At 36.5% G+C, this 22,816-nt stretch overlaps 1 protein-coding gene across 2 annotated transcripts in view; it reads right to left on the reverse strand.

Annotated features, from left to right (window-relative positions):
- Window positions 1-22,816, reverse strand: part of LOC306866873 (inositol hexakisphosphate and diphosphoinositol-pentakisphosphate kinase 1-like) — a 44,596-nt gene that overhangs the window by 9,464 nt on the left and 12,316 nt on the right. The window contains exons 14-26 of one of the 2 annotated variants that reach the window (XM_079412279.1): window positions 20,520-20,605; window positions 20,318-20,443; window positions 16,406-16,527; window positions 15,974-16,156; window positions 15,745-15,886; window positions 15,428-15,651; window positions 15,217-15,344; window positions 13,864-13,978; window positions 13,665-13,772; window positions 13,475-13,591; window positions 13,194-13,331; window positions 11,001-11,094; window positions 8,680-8,787 (exon numbers count right to left, since the gene is read on the reverse strand). In XM_079412279.1, the coding sequence (XP_079268405.1) occupies window positions 8,680-8,787; window positions 11,001-11,094; window positions 13,194-13,331; window positions 13,475-13,591; window positions 13,665-13,772; window positions 13,864-13,978; window positions 15,217-15,344; window positions 15,428-15,651; window positions 15,745-15,886; window positions 15,974-16,156; window positions 16,406-16,527; window positions 20,318-20,443; window positions 20,520-20,605 (1,691 nt within the window). The remainder of the gene's footprint in view (window positions 1-8,679; window positions 8,788-11,000; window positions 11,095-13,193; window positions 13,332-13,474; window positions 13,592-13,664; window positions 13,773-13,863; window positions 13,979-15,216; window positions 15,345-15,427; window positions 15,652-15,744; window positions 15,887-15,973; window positions 16,157-16,405; window positions 16,528-20,317; window positions 20,444-20,519; window positions 20,606-22,816) is intronic. The other variant, XM_079412280.1, reaches the window with a different exon arrangement.

Consider the following 22,816-nt stretch of genomic DNA (forward strand, 5'->3'; position numbering starts at 1 on the left):
CTTATTATTATTATTATGTGGAAAACAGTTGTGCTGCTTAATATTTTTTGGAAAGCATGATGCATTTTTCAGTATTCTTCAATGAAGAGAAAGTTCAAAAGAACAGCAATTATTTGAAATAATTTTTTATATTGAACATCAGTAATTTGGTTTCTACAGATTTATAAAAACAATACTGGAGGTCACTGATTTGATTGTTACATTGATTTTTACCATGGTTAAGAGGGTATTAGGGCACAAAGCATGAGAACACTCAATAATGGTGGTAAAGTAAATGTAACTACAGGCCTCTTGTGAATAATTTTTCTACCTTGGGAAATGGAAACATTTCATCAATCAAATTACTCTAATAAACATGTAAAAAGCTGCAAGAGCATTGTACTTACTCTATGTAGACGTCTACATAAGCAAGTGATCTTCACATTCACCAAGCCATATGTACAGGCATGCGGTAAGAAAAGAGGAACAGAGATGTTATATAGCACAAAGAAAGAAACGTCATTGAGTGAAGAAGAGCAAGAAGTCAGATAAAACAGCATAGCAGATAACTGTAATGCTTTGGTATAAGCTGAAGCATCACACACTTTGCATGTGTACATCAAAAATGAAGTAATAAGACTCAAAAGCAGGGGAAGGACTGAGCAAGTGACAAGAGTGCTGACCAGAGAGGTATTCTGGGGGTTTCTGGCCAGCACGGAACAGGCGGAGGTGGTAGGAGCAGCAGTGTAGGTGATGGAGCCCAGCTAACAGCTTTACCACCTGATGCTCATCTAAGAGCGCTACAGGAGAGAGAAAATGATGAGGGCAAAAAGGACTGAATGGATGCAAGAGGTGAAGGTTAACAACAGAGAGGGATAACAAATGTCCAGGGACAGCAATTCTGGGAAAACAGTACTTTACGCATTACTCTTTCCTTTCTATCTTTTCCTCTATCAATTAACTATCAACTATCAAAGAAAGAAAGAAGTTATAAATACTGTAAAGCAGAGGAGAAGAAAGAAGGTAAGGAGTAGTGTTATTTTTTAAAAGTATTATTAATTAATTTATAAAAAAGTAAATAAGTACATAACGTATATACTTTTATTTAATATTACTACAATTTAAAAAACAGGAATTAAAGTACTATTCATTTCTAATTTGTGAATTTTATGAATAAAATGTCAATATTTTATGAAAATATGTCACTGTTGCTTTGTTTGTTAGTTATACTGTTAATTATTGGGGATGGAGAGTCAGATTGATAAGAATAATTCAAATCCACTGCGAAACAAGAGGAAAACACTGAGTATCAGGAGGAAGAGGAGGGAGAGTAGGAGGGACAGGAGGGAGAGGGATGAGGTATGCAAAGATGTGGCAGAGATAGAGGAGGGATGGTGTGGGCCGTAGGGATTCGGGAGGGAACTAAACACTCTGCAGGTTGAGGGGGAACAAAGGGATGACAGAGATGGAGGAGGAGGAGGAAGGAGAGGCCACTGCAGCACACAGCAATGAGGATCCTCTGCCTCAACCCCTGCTGAGATGTTTTTGCCAGTGACTCAGCAACATACAATTAATGAGCTGAAATTAATGTTTTTGGTTTTGTCAGGACCTACAACTATTTTCAGAGGCAACTAGAGTGCAATTAGTGTCCCTGTAAGAAGCCGACTCTCCAAACAGAGCCTAAAGATTGAGCAAAGCTCTTTGCATTATCAACTAGCGTTCAAATTATGCTGTTTGTACTTGAATGAAACATTTGAATAGATTAGGTTTCACAGTGCATGCAAACACTCCTGAAGTTTCATAACATTGAATTGAACATGAGTCATTCATACAAAGTCCGCTATAACAAGCAGCAATAATCTTTTTTCGTGCGCTTCTGTTAACTAATTTTTAAAGAGCATAAATATATTACTGCATAATGCAAAATATAATCTAACCAATATAGTGTAGGTATATCTGTTTTAGACTGAAAAAGCAGCCGAAATAAATGAGAATAATTAAAATTAATAAAAGAAACAATAATTTGTAACAATTAAAACTAATTATTTAAACAAACAGTGATTAATTAAATTACAAAATTAATTATTAATAAATTATGGACACAAAAATGCTACGGATGTCAAACTGCAGTACTTAATAATTATACAAAGATTAATTATATAAATTACAAAATTAATAATTGATACAATTATGGACATCAACCATGCAAAATGCTATTGATTTTGTTATAATTGATAATTACATAAAAGTAATTAAATGTCATAATTAATAATAAATACACTAACATCGACAATGCAAAAATGCTACTGATGCAAAATTACAAAAATTATTCAAATAATTAAATATATTACAATATTAATAACAAATGAAATAATTGACATCAACAGTGCAAAAAGATCGCTACCGACGTGGCTCCCGTCTCTGGCGGGCAAAGAGGTTGAAGTGGAGCGAGCGCATCGCATGTACACAAGGCTCTCCTCAGATCGCGCTAAACCATGGGTTTTCATCTTTAAACTGCTGCGGTACACGGACAGGGAGCTCATTCTGCGGGCCGCCAGACTTCATGCCCCGGTGAAAACTTCCGACGGAGCAACGCTGTCTTTCTTTCCAGATTTTTCTCCGGTCACCGCAAAAAGTAGTAGTGCATTTGCGCCAATTAGGAAGGAAATGAGAGAAGCTGACATTCAGAATTTTCTCCTTTATCCTGCAACGCTGAAGTTCATTCTCAATCAAGGTGAACCTAAAATGCTACACTCCCCAGAAGAAGCAAGAGATTTTCACAGATCCCATTCATCCACCAACTCTCAGTGAACTCCAGCTGGACATTTGCTGTCTAATCGGAGAAGAGATGCTCTAAATGGTTAGGTGACTGTGTCTTTCACTGTTCACTTTAATGTTCACTTCTTAATTCATAGTTCAATGTGCATACAGTATCACTTACTGATTATGATATTTTATTTGTTTTAGTCGTATTCTTTATCTCTCTTCTCTTTTTTTTTCTTAAATAGAAATACTACCTAGTCAATATGTAACTATGGGGCCAAATGCCGGTGCTACAGTAATGTGCAGGTTTTGTTGACGCCACGGACCATGTTAAGGGGTGCTGGCAAATCAAGGTTTGTTCTTGGTTTGATCTGCCATAGTTCATGGGAGTGTTTATGTTTTTTAGAATGGTAACGGGGAGGGTGGGGGTGGTTTAATGGTAGACTCGACTGGTTTTATTTTCAAACTTGTATTATGCAGTAATTCTGTTTGATACCTATGACTGACCTTAATATTCGGAGTTGTAATATTAATGGGCTAAATGGCCCTCACAAACGTACGTTTTCTGGATTTTTTGCGAAGGAGAAAGACTGATATAGTTTTAGTTCAAGAATCCAATTTGAAAGAGGAGGATATACGCAGGTGTAATAATAAGTTTTATGAAGTGGTATCTCATATATCTCATATCTCAAATATTACTATTTTAGAGAAAGGCTGTGATACAAATGGTAGAATAACACATAAAAACAATAGTGGAGAAAAGGAATATTGTATTTCTCTCAGTTTATGCCCCTTGTACTCCTGACCCTACTTTTTTCTCTGTTTTGTCAACCTATCTCTTGAAGTTTTCAGATTTCGAAATTGTATTCGGTGCAGATACGAATACTGTAATGTTGCATATCCTAGATAGATCTGAACCAAAGGAATCACACTCTCAAGCTTTGTGTTCTGACAAACTTTGGCAATGTGTAACCTCATCCTCGTTGGTGGACAGTTGGCGTTTATTAAACCCTTCTGCTAAGTCTTTCACTTTCTTTTCTGCTACTCATAAATCCTATTCGCGATTTGACTATATTTTCATTTCTACTTCTTTATCTTCAGCTGTCCGTGATGCCGATCTTTGTGGGATCATGATGGAAATTTGTGCAGGTTATCTTTGACCCCTCGGCCATTTCGTCACTAGATGGCGATTTAACCTTATATTGTTACAGGATGAAAACTTTTGCAGTCAATTCAGAAATAAATTTGCTGAGTTTATTGAAATTAACCAAGGTTCAGTGGATGATCCTCGAACACTTTGGAATGCAGTTAAAGGATTTATAAGGAATAACTTAATTTCATATGCCTCTTTCCTTCAGAAAAACCGACACAAAAAGATAGTTGAACTGGAATCACAGCTCCAGAATCTGACTAGAGATAATCAGCGTTGTTTCTCAGACAATACACTCAGTAAAATCATGGCGGTTAGGTCTGAACTCAATTCATTACTGAGATCCAGGGCAGAATTCCTGATTCAAAGATCCAGGCACAATTAATATTTTCAAGAGCGTAGACCAAGCCACCTTTTAGCCCTAAGATCACTCAACAATGAAAAATTTGCTAATATTTCAACTGTGAAATCCCAATCTGGGCTCATGATGACAGACCCAAATGACATTAATATGGCCTTTCACTCTTTTTACTCTATACCTCTATATACACTTCTTCTGCTGATGGTGACCCTAACTCTTTTGCATCTTTTCTGTCCATTCTTGATTTACCTAGGCTGTCAGATTCAGATTCAGAATACCTGGCTGAACCGATCTCTCTTCAGGAGCTGGAGTCAGCAATTCGATCTATGAACGAGGGGAAATCCCCGGCCTAGATGGCATTCCAATCGAAGTGTATACTACTTTTTCGTCAGATTTAGGCCCCCTCATGTTAGATATGACACATTTTTCAGTTACTCAAGGCTCATTTCACCCATCTATTAATATAGCTGTTATTTCTCTCTTGTTAAAAAAAGATAAAGATCCGACTTCCTGTTCTAGTTACCGGCCACTTTCTTTGATAGGGACTGATGTTAAATTATATGCTAAAGTACTATCTCGTCGTCTAGATAAATTTATGAATAGGCTAGTTCATCATGACCAAACAGGATTCATTAGATCTCGCACAGCTTCGGATAACTTATGCAGATTATTTAATATTATTAATTCAACTAATAGTTTGTCCTCCCCATGCGCAGTATTATCTCTAGATGCGATGAAAGCTTTAGACCAGCTAGAATGGAACTATTCATGGGCGGTTCAACAGCATCTGGGTCTGGGATCGAGTTTCATAAATATGATAAAAGTTCTGAACGCCAATCCAGCAGCCACTGTTCTCACAGGTACTGTTCACTCTAACCCATTCTTTATACATCGAGGTACTCGTCAGGGTTGCCCGCTTTCTCCTCTGTTATTCGCCCCTATCCTTGGAACCCTTAGCTCAAGCGGTCCAACAATCTGAAACTATTTCTCCCATAAATATACGGAATACTCATCATCATATTTCTTTGTTTGCTGATGATATCTTATTGTTTTTGGAGAAGCCGTCACATTCTATTCCTCATGTGCTGAATTTATTTGACCATTTTGGATCTCTCTCAGGGTTTAAAATGTATTGGAGTAAGTCATGTTTACTTCCCCTCAATTCTAAAATTGATTCCATGTCCCTTTCTATATCTATTCCATTGGTTCAAAACTTTAAGTACTTGGAGATAGATGTTTTTCCTTCCCTGCAGGAAATTGTCTCAAAAAACTATAATGGTATTCTAGCCAAAGTATCCACAGATTTGGAAAATTGGTCTCGTCTACTTCTTGTCAGGCCCGTATATCGGTGATTAAAGTGAATGTTCTCCCATGTATTAATTTATTTTCTTCCATGATTCCTCTCGCTCCACCGGTTGGCTACTGGAACAAACTAGATGCATGTGTTTCACGGTATATATGGGATGGGAAACGTCCTCGTATTAAACTGACTACCTTACAACGATGTAGATTACATGAAGGTCTTTCTTTCCCTAATTTTAGACTGTATGCTCAAGCCTTTTCCTTTTGCCCTTTAGCAGTTTGGTTTGATCCTGACGCTTCTGTGTCTTGGAGAGCAATTGATGAATCTATCGTTTATCCGTATAAATTGATGCATCTTGTTTTTTCAGGAGTTCCGCTTAGGCCGTGTAAATCTCGGTTTGGTCCCATTGTAACCCACCTCCTCGCCACATGGAGGGATGTTGAAAGACATTCACAACTAGTTACAAAATGGCTTAGGCATTCCCTTATTTTCCACAATAATAACCTTTAGTCAGGCAGTAGTCCATTTCATTGTCCGCAATGGACTCATAGTAAAGTAAACACTCTGAGAGATATCTATGAGGATAGTAGTTTAAAATCCTTCCAGAATCTTAAAACTCAATATAATCTGCCAGGCACCTCCTTTTTTATGTATTTGATTAGATCGTATTAGATCGGCCCTACGGGCGTATGGGGTGCCTTGGAACTCTTAACTGTCTGTTCACCCTTTGCACAAACTAATCCTTCCTTCTGAGGAATCTCCCTTCTCTGCTTCAGTCATCTATCTCTTTCTTCTTGAGCATTCATACAAACCTTTATCTATTTTCTTCCATGAAACTTGACTCCAATGAAAAGTTTTTATATGAATCTGTCGTCTTCTCCTAAGTGTAATCTCTGTTCCCAAGGAGTTTTAGGCACGTTTTTGCATTTTGTTTGGGAGTGCCCCTCTCTCTCACCTTTTTGGACTCAGCTCTCACTGGACCTATCATATTTGTTGAGTACTGAGATATGTTTGACTCCGCGCCATTTTTTGTAATGAATGACTTTTGGGACTTCACCTTGTTCGTCCAGCAAAGATCTTTACTGTTAGCTGCTCTCACAGCAGCAAAAAAATTGCTGGTCAACCGTTGGAATCCTCCTCACACAATGGACAGACGAACCTGGACTGTGTATTTGTTGGACATTATCTCGATGGAACTCTCTACTTCTCGTATACATGGATCTAACGTGAAAACTGTTCATTCATGGCATTCAGCTTTTAATGTCTTCTTTTCTAAAATCTTTGTAAAAAAAATATTTTATTGTTATCTATTAATATTAATTAATATATTTTTATTATTATTATTTACTTATTTTTATTTTATTTTATTTATTTTTTAAGTCTACCAGGGGGTGAGATGAGTTGGGGTGGGTTCTAAATTTGTACAGCTGCTTTTTGTTTTGTACTACTGTTCCACAGAATAAAATTCAATAAACAGTTAACAAAGAATATTGATTAAGACTATTATTTATTTTGCAATGAAGACGTAATGCATATGCCATGTGATCATTAAAGTAGTAATGGTGGTGGAAGGGTTAACCATTTCTAAATCAAGTGGATCAACATGAAAGGTGTTCACACGTTTTCCCACACAAACGGCAATATATCCAGAGTGATATATTCGGTACACAACGCATGCATCTAGCCAATCAGAAGGAGAAATTAATTAAGATGGGTGTGTCTTGTGAATCTATATGAAAAAGATGAAGAAAAGCCTTCCCGATTTATAAAGTAAATTAAACAAAAATCACAAACGGTGCTAAATTACGAAGACTAGCAGCAGCAGAGGGCATGCAGGAGAGTTTCAACAAAAAAACACTAACTCAAAAACTCCAAACATACCATTAGTCGGATGCCTGGCATACGACACAGAAAATCTCTTTACTGCCGGCATAGAGAGCAGTTCTGAGGAGATAAAAGAAGCATTCGGCATTACTCGTGTCACTGCGCCCCTCGTGAGCTTTCGCTTTTACTCAAAACCACCAGCATTTTTAATCCTCCCACCATCATGCAATCTTTCTGTTCGTCGTAAAACCATCTATAACAAGCAGGTTAAAGTAACAGTGGGGCCAGATGTTGCCCTTGAATGTGGAGATTGAGTAAAAAAACAACAACAACAACAACAGATGTCACAATAAACTACCCAGAATTCTCTGTGCTACAGCATCCTTTTGGATGCAGCATGACATGGCAATATTTTGGGTGCTATTTCAAATGTCTTACACAAGGTGATCCTCTATATCTCAGAGACACAGCAACACCCTGTGGACAAAACTATTAATGCTGCTAAGAAAGTGAGGGGTGAATATTCATTTCAATTAGTACTATTAATAATAAAAATAAATATAATAAAACAAGAATACTAATAATAAATAATTCACTTCAAATAATGTATTTAATCATGACGGGGACAGAGAAAATGCATTTGTTTCCACATATGAAATTGGAGTGCAATTTCCAATAAATGTTTTGAAAATAACCATAATATCAGTTAGAGATTGTGGTAAAAGCAATAATTTGTGTTGCCATGGATATTATCCATCACAAACACATTTTCAGAAGTGTCATAGGACACTAAAATGTTTCCCTTTTGCATAAAAAAGCTTGCAAATTTGAGCAATTTAGCAAATTATGAAACAAATGTTTGTTTACATGCACATGCAGCATACAAATAAGCAGTTTGGAGGTAGCAAAGGTGACAAACGATTAGTTATAACATTATTCGGTAACTGTGGAAACCTAATTTTCCTACGAGACATGGATAAACAGCTAGACGCAAATAGTTTTGGAACAGCTCCAGCTGTGTGTAATGACTTGATTTGGGATGTTTTTGAAGGCTAGACTAAAATTTCAAGTATGAAGTATGCTGAAAAAAAGCCACTAGGACAAAGTAGGATTAATGAATGCTAATCGACATTATTTGCTGCACTGAGTGAAGTAAAATGGGAACATCTGGACGTTATCCAGAAGAATTGTTTGCTGGGACGTTTGTGATAATTTGAATCTTCAGGTCAAAGGTGGCTTGGGTACGTTATAACCCTGTGCGTGTGTGTGTGTTTATGTGCGTGTGTGTTTAGGACATACCGGTTTGAGAAGACAGACTCCTGATCGAGGAGGGCTTTTTGCGGGGAACTCGTGCTAGGTCTCTCAGGTTGGGGAAGGAGGCACTGAAGAGGCCCGCACACTGGGCGCCTGCGTGTGGGAGCGGAGGGAGACCGTGGGGTGGAGCGATGGGGAGGGGAGGTGGCGATGGTTAGTAGTGGTTAGTTTTCACAAGTGAACATGCAGCTCCACATATGAAGTTATCAGGATAGTTCACCCAAAAATTAAATGATCTATTCTAAAACATTTCTGAATTAAAATGTAAATAACTTTACATTTACATTAAATAACTAAATTTATGCCCGAAAAAAAAAAAAAAAGTGAAAAAAAAGTGTGAAAAAGTGTTGGCCCCCTTCCTGATTTTATATTTTTTTGCATGTTTGTCAAACTTTAATGTTTCAGATCATCAAAAAAATTTAATTATTAAACAAAGATAACAAGTAAACACAACATGCAGTTTTTAAATGAAGGGTTTTTTTATGAAGGGAAAATAAACCAAACCCACATGGCCCTGTGTGAAAAAGTGTTTGGAGTGGCCTAGTCAAAGTCCTGACCTGAATCCTATCGAGATGCTGTGGCATGACCTTAAAAAGGTCAAACCCTCCAATGTGGCTGAATTACAACAATTCTGCCAAGATGAGTGGCCAAAATTCCTCCACAGCGCTGTAACAGACTCATTGCAAGTTATCGCAAACACTTGATTGCAGTTGTTGCTGCTAAGGGTGGCCCAACCAGTTATTAGGTTTAGGGGCAAGCACTTTTTCACACAGGGCCATGTGGGTTTGGATTTTGTTTTCCCTTCATAATAAAAAACTTGTTTACTTGTGTTATCTTTGATTAATATTTAAATTTGTTTGATGATCTGAAACATTAAAGTGTGACAAACATGCAAAAAAAATAAAAAAATCAGGAAAGGGGCCAACATTTTTTCACGCCACTGTATATATATATATATATATATTTTTTTTTAGGGCATAAAGTAAAATGGTAACACAACTGTCAAAAAAATATGAAATTTTTGAAAAGAATATGTAGTATAGTGCAATCTTTAATATATATTTTTCAGAATATTATTCAAATATTCAAAAGTTTACTATAAATTATTTTTTACTTTATAATTATATTTTTATAATACTCTTTTTATATTAATAAGTATAATATGTAAATAAATATTATATTATTATTTTAAATATATTATATAATAAATGTTAAAATATTATAAGAAATAGAAAACAAAAATTGCCAAGATGAAGTCTAAATGCAAAAAACTTACATTTTAAATGATTAATTAAAACATAAAAGTTTATTAATTAATAGAATATTTATAGATAATAATAGATAATAAAATATTTATCCTAAAAAAATAACTACTAGGCTAAGTTTGGAATGTGTTTGTTATTATTATTATTTTAGTTTATAATTTGTACTTTTTTTTCACAATTATTAAATTCTTATTAAATTAAGTACTTAAATGCAAATGTTTGTTAAAAATCCTATACGTTTTTCAGAACCATTTTAAACCAAAACGAATGCAGATAACTTTGCACAAGCATATCAAAATAGATTTTTAAAGGATTTTGTCTTCTGGGACACTTTTATTTTTCACTGACCCATTTTTGACATTCATTTTTGGCTGAACTTTTCCTTTAAGCTCTATTCCAGGCAAGGCATACAGAGAACTTTTTTTTTATAGAAAACCCAGTTAAGCTGCTGGTCTTCTGCAGGGAACATAAATATATTACCAGTGCAGGTGGGTGAAAAACTGACAAATGTAATTTAAGGACTGCGGGTCTAAAAGAACAAAAGCACATCACTAACTGCAACCACTAGAGGGTAGTACTGAAAAAAAACAGCACTTGTTTAAAAGCTCAAATGAAAGACATGCCAAATGCAACATGCACTTAGTTAAAAAATAGCGATCTGCAAATCATGCTTTAATGGTTTAGTGAGGTGCAAACAACATTAGCCACAATCTCTAAACATTATGCAATGTCGAGCCAACGAAACACTGCATTGTCACCTTGTAAATGTTCTATGGAGATAGAAATAGTATGGACAAGAATAGCAGAGAAGGCCCTGCCAGCAGCCATATTTAGACCACTACTGGCAGCATGGACGCATTTCCGACGCACATGATTTAAATAAACTTGAGCAGAGTCCTTGAACTGTGTCATTGGAGCTAAACAGAAACAAATGCGTTTAACGGTCAACTGGGACGGGTCACTTAAGAGGTTTTTCCAACGAGACCAATGACAGAAGAGATGTGCTACATGAAAACAACACAAGTGAAATGTAATTCCCACCTAGCCCGCTGGGTTTGATCTCAGGTGACTGACGAGAAGATGATGGGAAGATGCGATACGCCAGTCCTCGAGAAGTGTTGCTCTCTGAAAGAACCTGCAAAGAGAGGAAAACAAAATCATAAAAACAGACATATACACAAAACAGCACTGCTAATTGTTTTAGCACAAACATTCTTTCTAAGTAAATTCAGTTTGTAATTCAGTTTTTAAATTATACCCCTCTATGATGACCTGTGAAGGAATATATTTTAAATATACACAACCGTTCAAACATGATCCTTCAGAAATCATAATATGATGATTTGGTGCTGAAGAAGCATTTCTTAATGCTGAAAAGAGTTGTGCTGCTCAATATTTTTGTTGAAACCATGATACATTTTTTCAGGATTATTTAAGTAGAAAGGCAAAAATAATAGTTTTTCTTTAAAACAGAATTTTTTGTAACATTATAGTCATTAATGTCACTTTTGATCAATTTAAGGTATTCTTGCTCAATAAAAGTATTAATGAAAAAAATAAAAATAAAAATAAACATATATACATACATATATATATATATATATACATATATATATATATATATATATATATATATATATATATATATTGTGACGAGTCGGCTGCCTCCCCCCTGTCCATCATCACCACCCCGTCCCGTATTCGCCACCCTTCACCAGGCTCCCGACGGGAGTGGGTGTGTGAGAGAGGAGGGGCGCTGAACACCCAGGGCTGGCGGCGTGTGATGAGGCGCACCTGATGTGAATAGAGCCTCATCACCACCGCTGTTTAAACGCCGAGCGCGCCTCTCCTCGGGAGACCGGTCTCTTCCTCGAGCATGCACGCTGGTGTCCTCGTGGGTCCAGGAAGGGCGCGTCGAGTAGGAGGACTGCCGGGCCGTCGAGTCCCCCAGAAACGCCGGGGGCCCAAGAGATGGAAGGAGCCGCGCAAGAGACCCCGAGAGGGGAGCGTGTGCGGCCACCGGACTCCGCCCCTTCCCTGGACCCTTCCCTTCTGAACACTACCTTCCTGCACAAGCCCCACGGCACAACGAGGACACCAGATTCCCTGTTTATTTGGACACTTTCCCCCTTGGACACTTTATTTTACCTTTTTATTGTTTAATAAAAACCTCTCCGAGGCTTGACGCCACACCCACTGTGTGTATATATATATATATATATAACAGGGCTCAAACATTTGAAATTGTTATACTATGTGAGAAAATATTACTGTATGTTTTACTATCAATATTTTTGTAATGAAATATAACACTGTAATTGTTTCCAAAATTAAATAATTGCATTTTATACTGTAACTAAGGCAAATTGTTCAAATGTCATCCAAAACATTTTATCAATATCTTAATTTGACAACACTTTACTTAAAGCCTTTATGTATAATGCATTATAAAGGGTTATTAATGCATTATAATTATTCATAATAAGCATTGTAATGCATGATATCTTGTGGTAAATTATTATAACCAAATTAAAAATGCATTATGTAAAAATGAATTGATAAGTGTTATAATGTATTAACTGTGGTTACAATTATTCATGAAATTGTACAACGCATTATAAGGTGCATTACAAGTAGGGCTGTGCAATTAATCGCATGCGATTTCCATGCGCATTTCGTCAGTAAAGCCGGTTCCGTGATTGGCGGTAAATCTCCATCACCTGTTTTGAAATGGAGCGGTAGTTAATACACAGAGCCGTAGTTCACTGACAAGCTACGCGATATCGCGTTCATTATCGCAGATGAATAGCATTCGATTATGAACGCGATATCGCGTAGCTTGTCAGTGAACTACAGCTCTGTGTATTAACTCTAATTACACAACCCTAATTACAAGGCTTTAAAACTACTTTTAAAATGCATTACACATAATGGCTTTAAGTATTACCCTTAATTTGATTCCCCGTTACATTTGAATTTTCTTCTCACATTTTCACCGAATGCCATCAAAAACTCATGATTAGACTAAATCATGAGTCTTTTTGTCTTCACAAAATTATTCACAAAAGTCACTGCTATTTGCCTGGCACTATTAACATTGCACTATTATCAGCACACAGTTGAATGAATTTCATTTAAAGTAAATGTTTGTGTCCATTTTTTGTATTATGGCAGCAGTTAATCAAATAAAGCAAATTAAAGCCTACTAGAAGAGCCTATAATACAGTACTGTACCTCCATAGATCCAGCCTTTCGGCCTCGAATGAGTGGCGACTTCCTCTGAATGCTGATTGGCTCAGTCAGCACGGCCCTGTCAGGCTCGTCTTGGGAAAGGTCTTCAAGACTGCCAGGGTCTGTCTGCTTCTCGTGGTTCTGTTACATGTGAAATGGAAGTGTTGGAAGTGGTCCAGCATGCAATATTTCTTAGAAAGTTGTGCATAAAATCCAAGGTTCAGCAGAGGAATGTGGTCCAAAATAAATATATATATAATCCAAGGGGCGACTGAAACACATACCTCGGAAGAGGCAGGCCGGAAGCCAAAACCCATTGGTGCATTATCCTCATCCTTGCACCCCTTCACTCCCGGGCTAAAGTGTAACTCCACGTGAAAACGTTCCTCTGAGGAGGGGTCCTACAGACACAGATGTCAGCATATGAAAGAAGCATAGAAACTTAGTACAAAGAGCTGATGCCACATCTCGTACCTTGTTATTGTCCTCATACAGCATAATAACAAGCTGTGTCATATAGTTGAGTTCAGTTACAGCACTGAGGTAGTCCATAGCCTGCTTCCACTGTTCATCTTTTTGCTCCTAAACAGACAGAGATAAGATAAAACAAGTAGTAGCCAGCATTAAACATGATGTGGGACATCATGTGCATGTTTGATGTTTGGTTACTCACGTCTAACAGGCCTCCGTAGCGAAAGATGTTAAGCAGGGAGTGTACGTGGCTCTCGCTGGTGAAATACAGCCGGGTTCGAACATGTCGACCCGGAGACATCACGCCCCGGGAGTACCTGAACCACCAGGAGGGATGAAATACATAACCTGATCACTCACAGGTTCTGAGTCTGCAGAGCTTCTACAACAATGTGAGATTGTATAATACGATAGCTAAAGTACATACTGCATGGTTTTGATGGAAAAGTGGGAACTTTTAAGTATGCATTAAAACAGATTAGCAATGTCAAAAGTCGATAGCAATTTTAAAACTATGATGGCAATACTATTAATCAACAACAAATAAAATATAAATAAAATAATATATAAATATACAATATATAATTATTTTTACAAATACATTTTTATTTTTTTAATGTTGGAACATTTGTTTTTGTTTGCTAAAGTTTGTTTTGCTATTTTAAATACTATTGTCAACAACAAAAAAAGTGTGTTAAAAATGTAAATTTATTTATTTAGTCATTTAGCAGACGCTTTTATCCAAAGCGACTTACAAATGAGGACATTTCATTGAAAAAATCTGTATGGATTTTAGTGCAAGCAAAATGGACTACATTTTGACAAAGATTTATCAAAATACAATAACTATGCCTAAAACCACAAAAACTTACATATCAAAACATTTTAAAATAAACTATACATTTATACATTTTTCAAAATGTTGAAAAAACTTTTGGTCTAGTTATTTGACAGTCAACAAAAAAATAAAAATGCTGACACAATTTTATGCTATTTTAGTGCAGAAGTAAAATTGACTGCATTTAATAAATATTAACATAGATTACATTTATAATTATTTACTTAATATGGCATGATAAACATTTATCAAAATACAATAACTGACAAAAAAAACTATCAATAGCAACAATATTAAAAATAAATCAATCAATCTGTAAATAATTATACAATTTTCAAAATGCTGAAAAATTTGGTTTGGTAAAGTTTGGATCGCTGAAGTCTGACAAACATTTTGACTTTTTTTTCTTTACTTTGACTTTTTTTTACTTTTTTTTTTATATTACTGCCAACAAAAAGCAAAAATGTTATTTTTATTTACAAAAACTGTTCACCAATTTAGAGCAAGTAAAATGGATATCAATTAACAAATTAATAAAAGTTAAGGGCAAGGGGTTGTGAGTAAAATAACCACAAAAAAGCATGCATGGATGCTGAAGTGTAATGTACTAATAGTAATTTAACACACTATACAGGATGTATAGTATAATATGCAAAATGTGATTTAGCCATCACTTTGTCAAAGAGTTAGGCACTGTACCCCAGTACAGAGACTCACAGTGGATGCAGCTTGTTGACGGCCTCGTCCTCATGTGTTCTCTGAAGATCCAGCTGAATCTTCTTGACCAGAGGCAGGCAGTAGGCACTGGCGATATCCAGCTTCTCCGCTTTAGTGATTCCATACTCCTGAAAGAGAGCGTGTATGCAGCTAACAGCATGGTGAACGAGAATAAATGAACACTATTTGCAGCGTTTATCGATTTCTCTACCTGTGGGATAATGATGTCTGCAAGTGCTCTGGACAGACGAAAAAGCTCAAGCATGTCCTCCAGACCCAGAGAAGAATTGTGTTGGGTGTCGTATTTCACACAGTCATATATGTCTGGGATCTTACTGATGTCATAGCGACCGTTTTTAATGCGGAAGTCACGCTCCAGTTTGGACCAGCGCTGCAGCATGAGCTCCAGAGTCTCACTGTGATATAGCTGCAGATCTGTGAGAAAAAACAAAACAAAATTATTATTATTTTTTTTTCCTTTTAATATTCAAAACTACTCCAAGTAAGAAGCCAAAGAAGAGGGCAAACCTGCAGATTTGGGGTCTTCCAGCCTTTTACAGATCTGACAAGTAAGGCTTTTAATGAGTGTGTGAACACGGTCACAAGTACTGACTGGATTGACAATTACCCCCATAGAGTTCACCAGAGATGGGCTGCTTGTTGGAGCCAACTTAAAGAGACAGGACAAATTTAAGACTAGTTTTGTTAGACTGAGATTTTGAGCCATTTTTAAATAAGCAGTTGTAACTCGCTTCACCTTGCTGTAGTCCTCCTCATTGAACTCTTTTTTCTTCTGCATGATCTCATGTAATCGAGCTTTGACTCTCTGCTGGCAGTCAGTGAGAGAGTCGCTGTCACTGTCCAGCAGTCCATTCATGTTGGCACTCTTCACCATCTGAACGAGGATTGGAGTCAACTCTCCTTCCAGTGCTAACAGACCCTGATTACGGGCACACATAACATTTAAAAGTAAATTAATGTGTGAAATAATCAGTGGGTAGCAACAAAAAAAATCTAATTTAAACTTGGATATAATAAATGCGATTCTGAAAAAAAAAAATTCAATGTAAGATGCACCAAACAAAACAGCACAATTTTGAGTGCCACTGTAAATCTACTGTGGTTATATCAATCCCATCTAAAAGCATTATGTAACACCAACATACCCAGCAGACAAAACCCAACAAACCTTTGCAAAAGCCGCCGCAGTCATCTGCACACGACCCTCATCTGATGCGTAAATTTTGAGGTCATGGCGGTAAGTGCTGTGTAAACGGAGAAGGCCACAACCAGGGAAGCCGGCATAGTCGCCTGCAAAAGCACAGAGAAACAGTCTTTGAAATAATAGCAATTACAAGAACAGAGCTCCAGATGGATGTGCATATCCTGGAGCCAAAGAAACGAATGAGCCTGAGGATAAACACACATTCACATTACACCATTTACAAACCTACATAATGTGCTGTACAACCAACTGGCTGAAGATATTCTCCACAAAAATAAAAAAATCCATGCATTTCAATGCATCCACAAGGTTGAAAGCATCCGGCAATATGGGTTTAGGTGCTTCTGACATGAGTGTTACATTGCACTGAGTAGCAAACAACTCTGATTTAAGATTCTACAATGTCCATTTGAGAGAACAGATGAGTCCCCTAAAACAAACCGCCATTCACACAAGATGCATTCTTGTGGTCCATCCATTCTTTTTGTCCATGTAATCAAGTGTCAAATGGAGATATTTAGCCATTACGATGCAAGTACAATTTTATTTTATTTTTTTACAATTTTGAGATGTACAATGTGCTTCACGAAACTGGTTTTGAATGCAAGAACATGTCCTGTAGCATTTATGTAGCCCATTTCCACCACATAAGAAAAAAGTCAATCATAATTTGGTAAAGCATATTTAGTTACTATTAAATACTGCATACATAATAAAAAATTATTTAAAAAGTCATAATTATGACAAAATATCACAGTAAAAATGTAATTATGAAAAAAGTTGAAATTGAGACAAAAAGTCATTTATGAGATGAAAAATCTAATTACTACATATTAAATTAATTTAATTATAATAATTATAAAGTGTTTGTCTTAATTAAGAATTTTAAATCACAATTTAGATTTTGTCATAATTATGCTTTACAGTAGTATGTAATTTTGACTTTATGCATCCCATAAATATGACCTTTTATGCCCAAAGCATGTTTTTAAAATTTTCTTATGTGGTGTTAACAGTCTTTCATAAAAAAGAAAGTTAAAACCATCTGAAAGATCTGGATAACACTGTCTTATTCTACCTATTTAGACAAGATATTGGACTGGCATGCCTTGATATCGATGTCACAGATTGTTGAAATGATGGCACAGAAGTTTAATTAAGGTTTTTAAAGAAATCTCCAAAGAAATCTGTAGAAAAAAAACAAAATTTCAAACTCTCTACTCCGACAAAAATAAACTTGCCAAGTACAAAAAAAACCTCATGAACTATGATATTTTATCCCAGTATGTCAAAGTATGACCAATGTCCATATCATGGAATCTTCCACACAAAACCATGGCAAAAGCGAAGCATGGAATGTTCCTGTGGCGTCCTTCTGTTTGGATTAGTTTAATGAGATGGATGTTAAGGAATTAGATTGATGAATGGGGCAGATGATGCATTAACCCAATATCAAGACCACACACAAATCCAAAGTCTCTTCTTACCACAGTCAATAGGGGACTCACAGCCAAGGGACCTGCAGCTGTCTAGTTAACAATTCAGGGTAAAAGAACACCACATTAACCAGCATTGCAAGATGCTGCTGACTCAGTCTGAAGAGAGAAAATGGTTTGGTCTTTGTAAGTCTGTGAACTCAGACATTTAATGGGTTACACTCAGTTAGTTACAGCATGCAAATATGGACTCAAACTCGAGGTCTGGGGGGAAGTGATAGAACTACACAGGAAAGAATCTACAGCATGACTAAGAAGTTTTTGTGCTGGAGTATTGAAAGTTAAAGGTGCTACTTGAGGTAAAGAAAGTATTCATTCCTCCCCGAGTCCTGCCCCTACATGGCTTTTGTTTGCCAAGCCCACTGAACAAGCAGGTGGAACAGGTTTCCTGCCCAAAGCTATGAGCTTTGAAAAAATGCATCATCGCCCCACTACCTAAAAACTAGGGATGCAACGATACCATTTTTACAGAACTGATCCGATCCTGAAAATTCTGATTCGATACCAGCGCAGTTCTTTAAATCAATGTAGAATTTCTATATCTCTGTGTGGTGACCTGATCATCACTCTTTTGAGTGTTAAACACAATATACTAAATATAGGCAACTTCATTTTAATGAAAAATAATCATAATCTATGACAAACAATACTATTATAAACTAGGTTAGTGGATAATTCAGCAGTAAAAGATTCTCTAGTCTAGAAGAATCATGGGTGCTCAATTTTAAAAAATCTAAACATTTAGTGAAACAAGATTATTTAGTGGGGAACAAACAAAAGTTAATAAGTGTAGGACTAAATCTGGTAAAATGTTACATATTGATCTTTGTATTGCAAAATACATTCATGAAAAACAAGTAAATATATTTATATAAATATATACTATAAATTAAATGACATTTCTTTTAAATGTATAGCACAGTAATGAAGGCAGCAACATATTATAGTTAGGACAGAACAAGAAAGTCTATTAATAATCTTTCATTGTGCAAAAGTATTAATACGAAAGGGTATGGCTCCAATCCAGAGCGCCACAAAGCGCTTATGTGCATCCCGTGCGCAGAATGATGCGCTTGAAACAACACAGAGTCACAGCGTGCAGCATAGTGTGCGATCGTAACCGAACGTGACACGCAGTTTGAATGCTGAATGGAGGATGACAGACAGCCGCAGCGGAGAGAAGACTTTACGTGAACTTGAATTTAACAACTTAAATATTCATCTCTACCTCACATTGAACTATGAAACAGCTTCAGAACACTTGAAATATAGTGCACGAAAACTTACTTTATAACGTTTTTGTTGCTTTCATGGGGCTTAACAATAACACAGAATAATATACGCACAATATCGGATTTGGATCGGCCTCATCTGACCAATACCTATCCGGCAGAAAATGCCAGTATTGGAGACGATACCGATACGGAGTATCGGATCGATGCATCCCTACTAAAAACAGATACAAAGCATCCAAAGATATCTTGTCAAAGCATCCAATTTATCAAGATCTCATGCAAAGGAATCAAAACAACTGTTCCTGTAAGCTGGATTCACGAAATTAGTTGGAGTTCTTAAAATTGTACAATTTTTATAATATTAATATCTCAAACTTATACAAATATTATAAAATATTGACGATATATTAAGTACACACACATTTTGGGGATTTAGATTTACATTTACATTTATTCATTTAGCTGACGCTTTTATCCAAAGCGACTTACAATTGTTATATATGTCAGAAGTTGCACGCCTCTGGAGCAACTGGGGTTAAGTGTCTTGCTCAGGGACACATTGGTGTCTCACAGTGGATTCGAACCCAGGTCTCTCACACCAAAGGCATGTGTCTTATCCACTGCGCCATCACCACCCTAGATCTGAAGCTATTCTGACTATAAGAGGATATTTTAATTCATTTTTAAAGTTAGAGTTTTAGTCAGAATTGCAAGATATACACACTTTTTTTCCCAAAATTGTGTGAAATAAACTCAATTGTGAGTTATAAAGTCAGAATAGCAATTTAAAGACTTTTTGCGAATCTGTATCTTGCAATTCTGACTTTTTTCCTCGCAATTCTGAGTTTATATCTCACAATTTGGACTTTTTCTCGCGATTGCATCATTTTATGAGAAAAAAAGTCAGAATTGTGAGTTTATTATCGCGCAACTCTGATGTCATTTCTCAGAATTGCGAGATAAAAAGTTGCAATTACCTTTTTTATTCAGTGGCAGAAACTGGCTTTCATAGCTTTCCTACTGTTATGCACAAACAAATAATTGTTATTTGTAACAATTATTTACAAAATACTTTTTAGGGCCACTGTATTTCTAATCAGTTTATTAGTACAGTTTTCTGGCTGGTTTCAAGTATAGAGTTATACCTTGTCCTCCAGGGTACATGCAACGAAAGGCTCGTCCAAGCTCCTCAGCCTGAACTCTACCCGCTGGCGTCAGCTCACCACCCCACTTCAGCACCAGCAGTAGAGACGGACCCTCCTTCAGAGCATCTGCCATGGACACAGAGAGGTCAAAAGTGACGCAACAGCTATTTTGAGTCAACATATATACATACTGTACACATACCTTCCTCTTCACTGGATGCTTTGGGCTGCCCATTTGGCAGGTAGGTCAGCTGAACCTTCCTGTTGATCCCTGAGAAATGGCCATACCTGAAAGACAATACACGGGGCGGGGGACATAAACATACCACCCCCTCTTAATGAGCATTCTCCCACTGAACAACACAGACAGCACGCATCAGACATAGCACTGGGCTCAAACCACTAGCAGGTGCTCTGTGGACTCCATGTTTCTGGAAACATGTATCTGAGTGACCTTCCCAAGCTGGCAGGGGTTAATCTGTGCCATACCAGGACTGTCTCTACAGGAATGACAGGCTTTGGGAGGAATAAAACGTGGCATCTGCAACAGTGTCACGTTTTTAAGTTACACAATACAGCAGAGGGTGGGGAATTCTGGAGAGTTGGTCTCTATAAATTTATTGAAAAATGTTTCAAAATATCTTTTATATGAAGTAGGGATGTGCCGATACCGATACTCATACTCATACTTAACAACAGACAGCAGAAAGGAGTTATTATTAGAGATTAAGAATGTCTACGAAGTATATGTACAGGTATGCAATTAATATAATGTTAAACATTAACACCCGTGTAGCTGAAGTGCGCGAGCTGATATGGAAAGCACGCTGAGTGGATTGAGCAAATCGGCGGCACACATGCGTGAGATTGTGGAGTTAATATCCCCTTCTCACAGACATCACTGTAAAGTTTGTAGTTTGGTCGGATATGTCAAAAACAAGTAAGTAAAACAATGCACAAGTTACTTTACTTAACGGTAAAGAGAGAGAGAGAGCACTTCTGTTGCGTGATGTTTGATGTTCGGTCACTTAGCACACGCATCATTTGGATTAAAATTAAGTCGTAAATATAAAACTGCATTTATAGGGGTATTCACTATAAACAACATTTATTTTCAACCTTAAGCATACACTTTATGATGAAAGTGAAACTATCAGCCAATGTAAATGCGCTAGGCTTACCTACTGTACTTGTCCCTCTCATTCTGAACCAACGTGCGTGCGTTGCACATGTTTTGCTTGCTTCATGAGTGTTTCTGTATTATGCGAGTCGCTTTGGAATATAAATCGCAGCACGTTTCAGATGAAAAAACCCTACTTATATTTCTGAAAGATTTATAACAATTGGTTCCCTGAATTATTACAGCAAAACGCATGATTACAGCACTGAGCTGCTGCAATGGAACAGCTCTAATGCTATTAAATTAAAGATGATTTACTTAAAAAATGAACAGTGAAAATAACTAAAACTTATAAAATACATTTTAATGGGCATAATTAAGTGTGAAAATAACTGAAGGCTATATCTATTTGATAAATGAAGTTAATCAACTTATACATATTCTTTTGGTTTCTGTACCCAATATTTAAGAAAAAAATTGACATATACAATGAAAATACCGCTATTGGTACTCGGTATCGGCAAGCACCAAAAATAAAACTATCGGTATCGGCCTAGTACTGGAAGAAGTGGTATCGGAGGATCCTTAATATAAAGCATATGTTCAAAATGTTCAATAGTTTGGGGTCAGTAAGACTTTTAAGAAATTAATACTTTTATTTAGAAAGGATGCATTAAACTGATCAAAAGTGACAGTAAAGACATTTGAAAGACATGAAAATTCAACTTTGGCATGACAAGAATAAATTGCATTTTACATATATAAATAGACAGCCGATATTTTACTTTGTAATAATCTCTCACAATGTTACAGTTTTTACTGTATTTTTGATCAAATATAATCAACCTTGGTAAACACAAGAGACTTTAAATAATTACTGGCATCTGGCACGTTTGTAGGTTACACAATACAGCGGAGAGTGGGGAATTCTGGAGAGCTGGTCTCTACAATTTATCTCCACAATTTATTTCATAATTGTGAAATAATTATTTATTCGATAATTGGTCAACATTAAAATTCTGTAAATATACATTTTTTTTTTTTTTACAAAACAGAATTTTAATATTGGCCAATTATCGGTTATAAGCCATAATATCAAAATAATTATCGGCTCATTAATATTGGCCAGATTTGTAATATCAGTGTATCCATAGATTAGAATATTTCTAATTTGATGCACCTTGGTCTAAATCCGGTCTAAAGGTGGTTCTTTATCTCACTGGCCAGAAACGGACTCTGGAGTGAATTTGCTCTGCTGCATTATGTTTAATCAACCCAAAGCAATGCACTTCCCCAAGCACCTGTTTCCTAGTTAATCCATGACCCCGAACAATCATTTGAGCTCGGTGAGGGGGTCTGGAGGAAGTGAGGGATCGTGA

Source organism: Barbus barbus, assembly GCF_936440315.1.
Source record: "Barbus barbus genome assembly, chromosome: 48".
Classification (NCBI taxonomy): domain Eukaryota; kingdom Metazoa; phylum Chordata; class Actinopteri; order Cypriniformes; family Cyprinidae; genus Barbus; species Barbus barbus.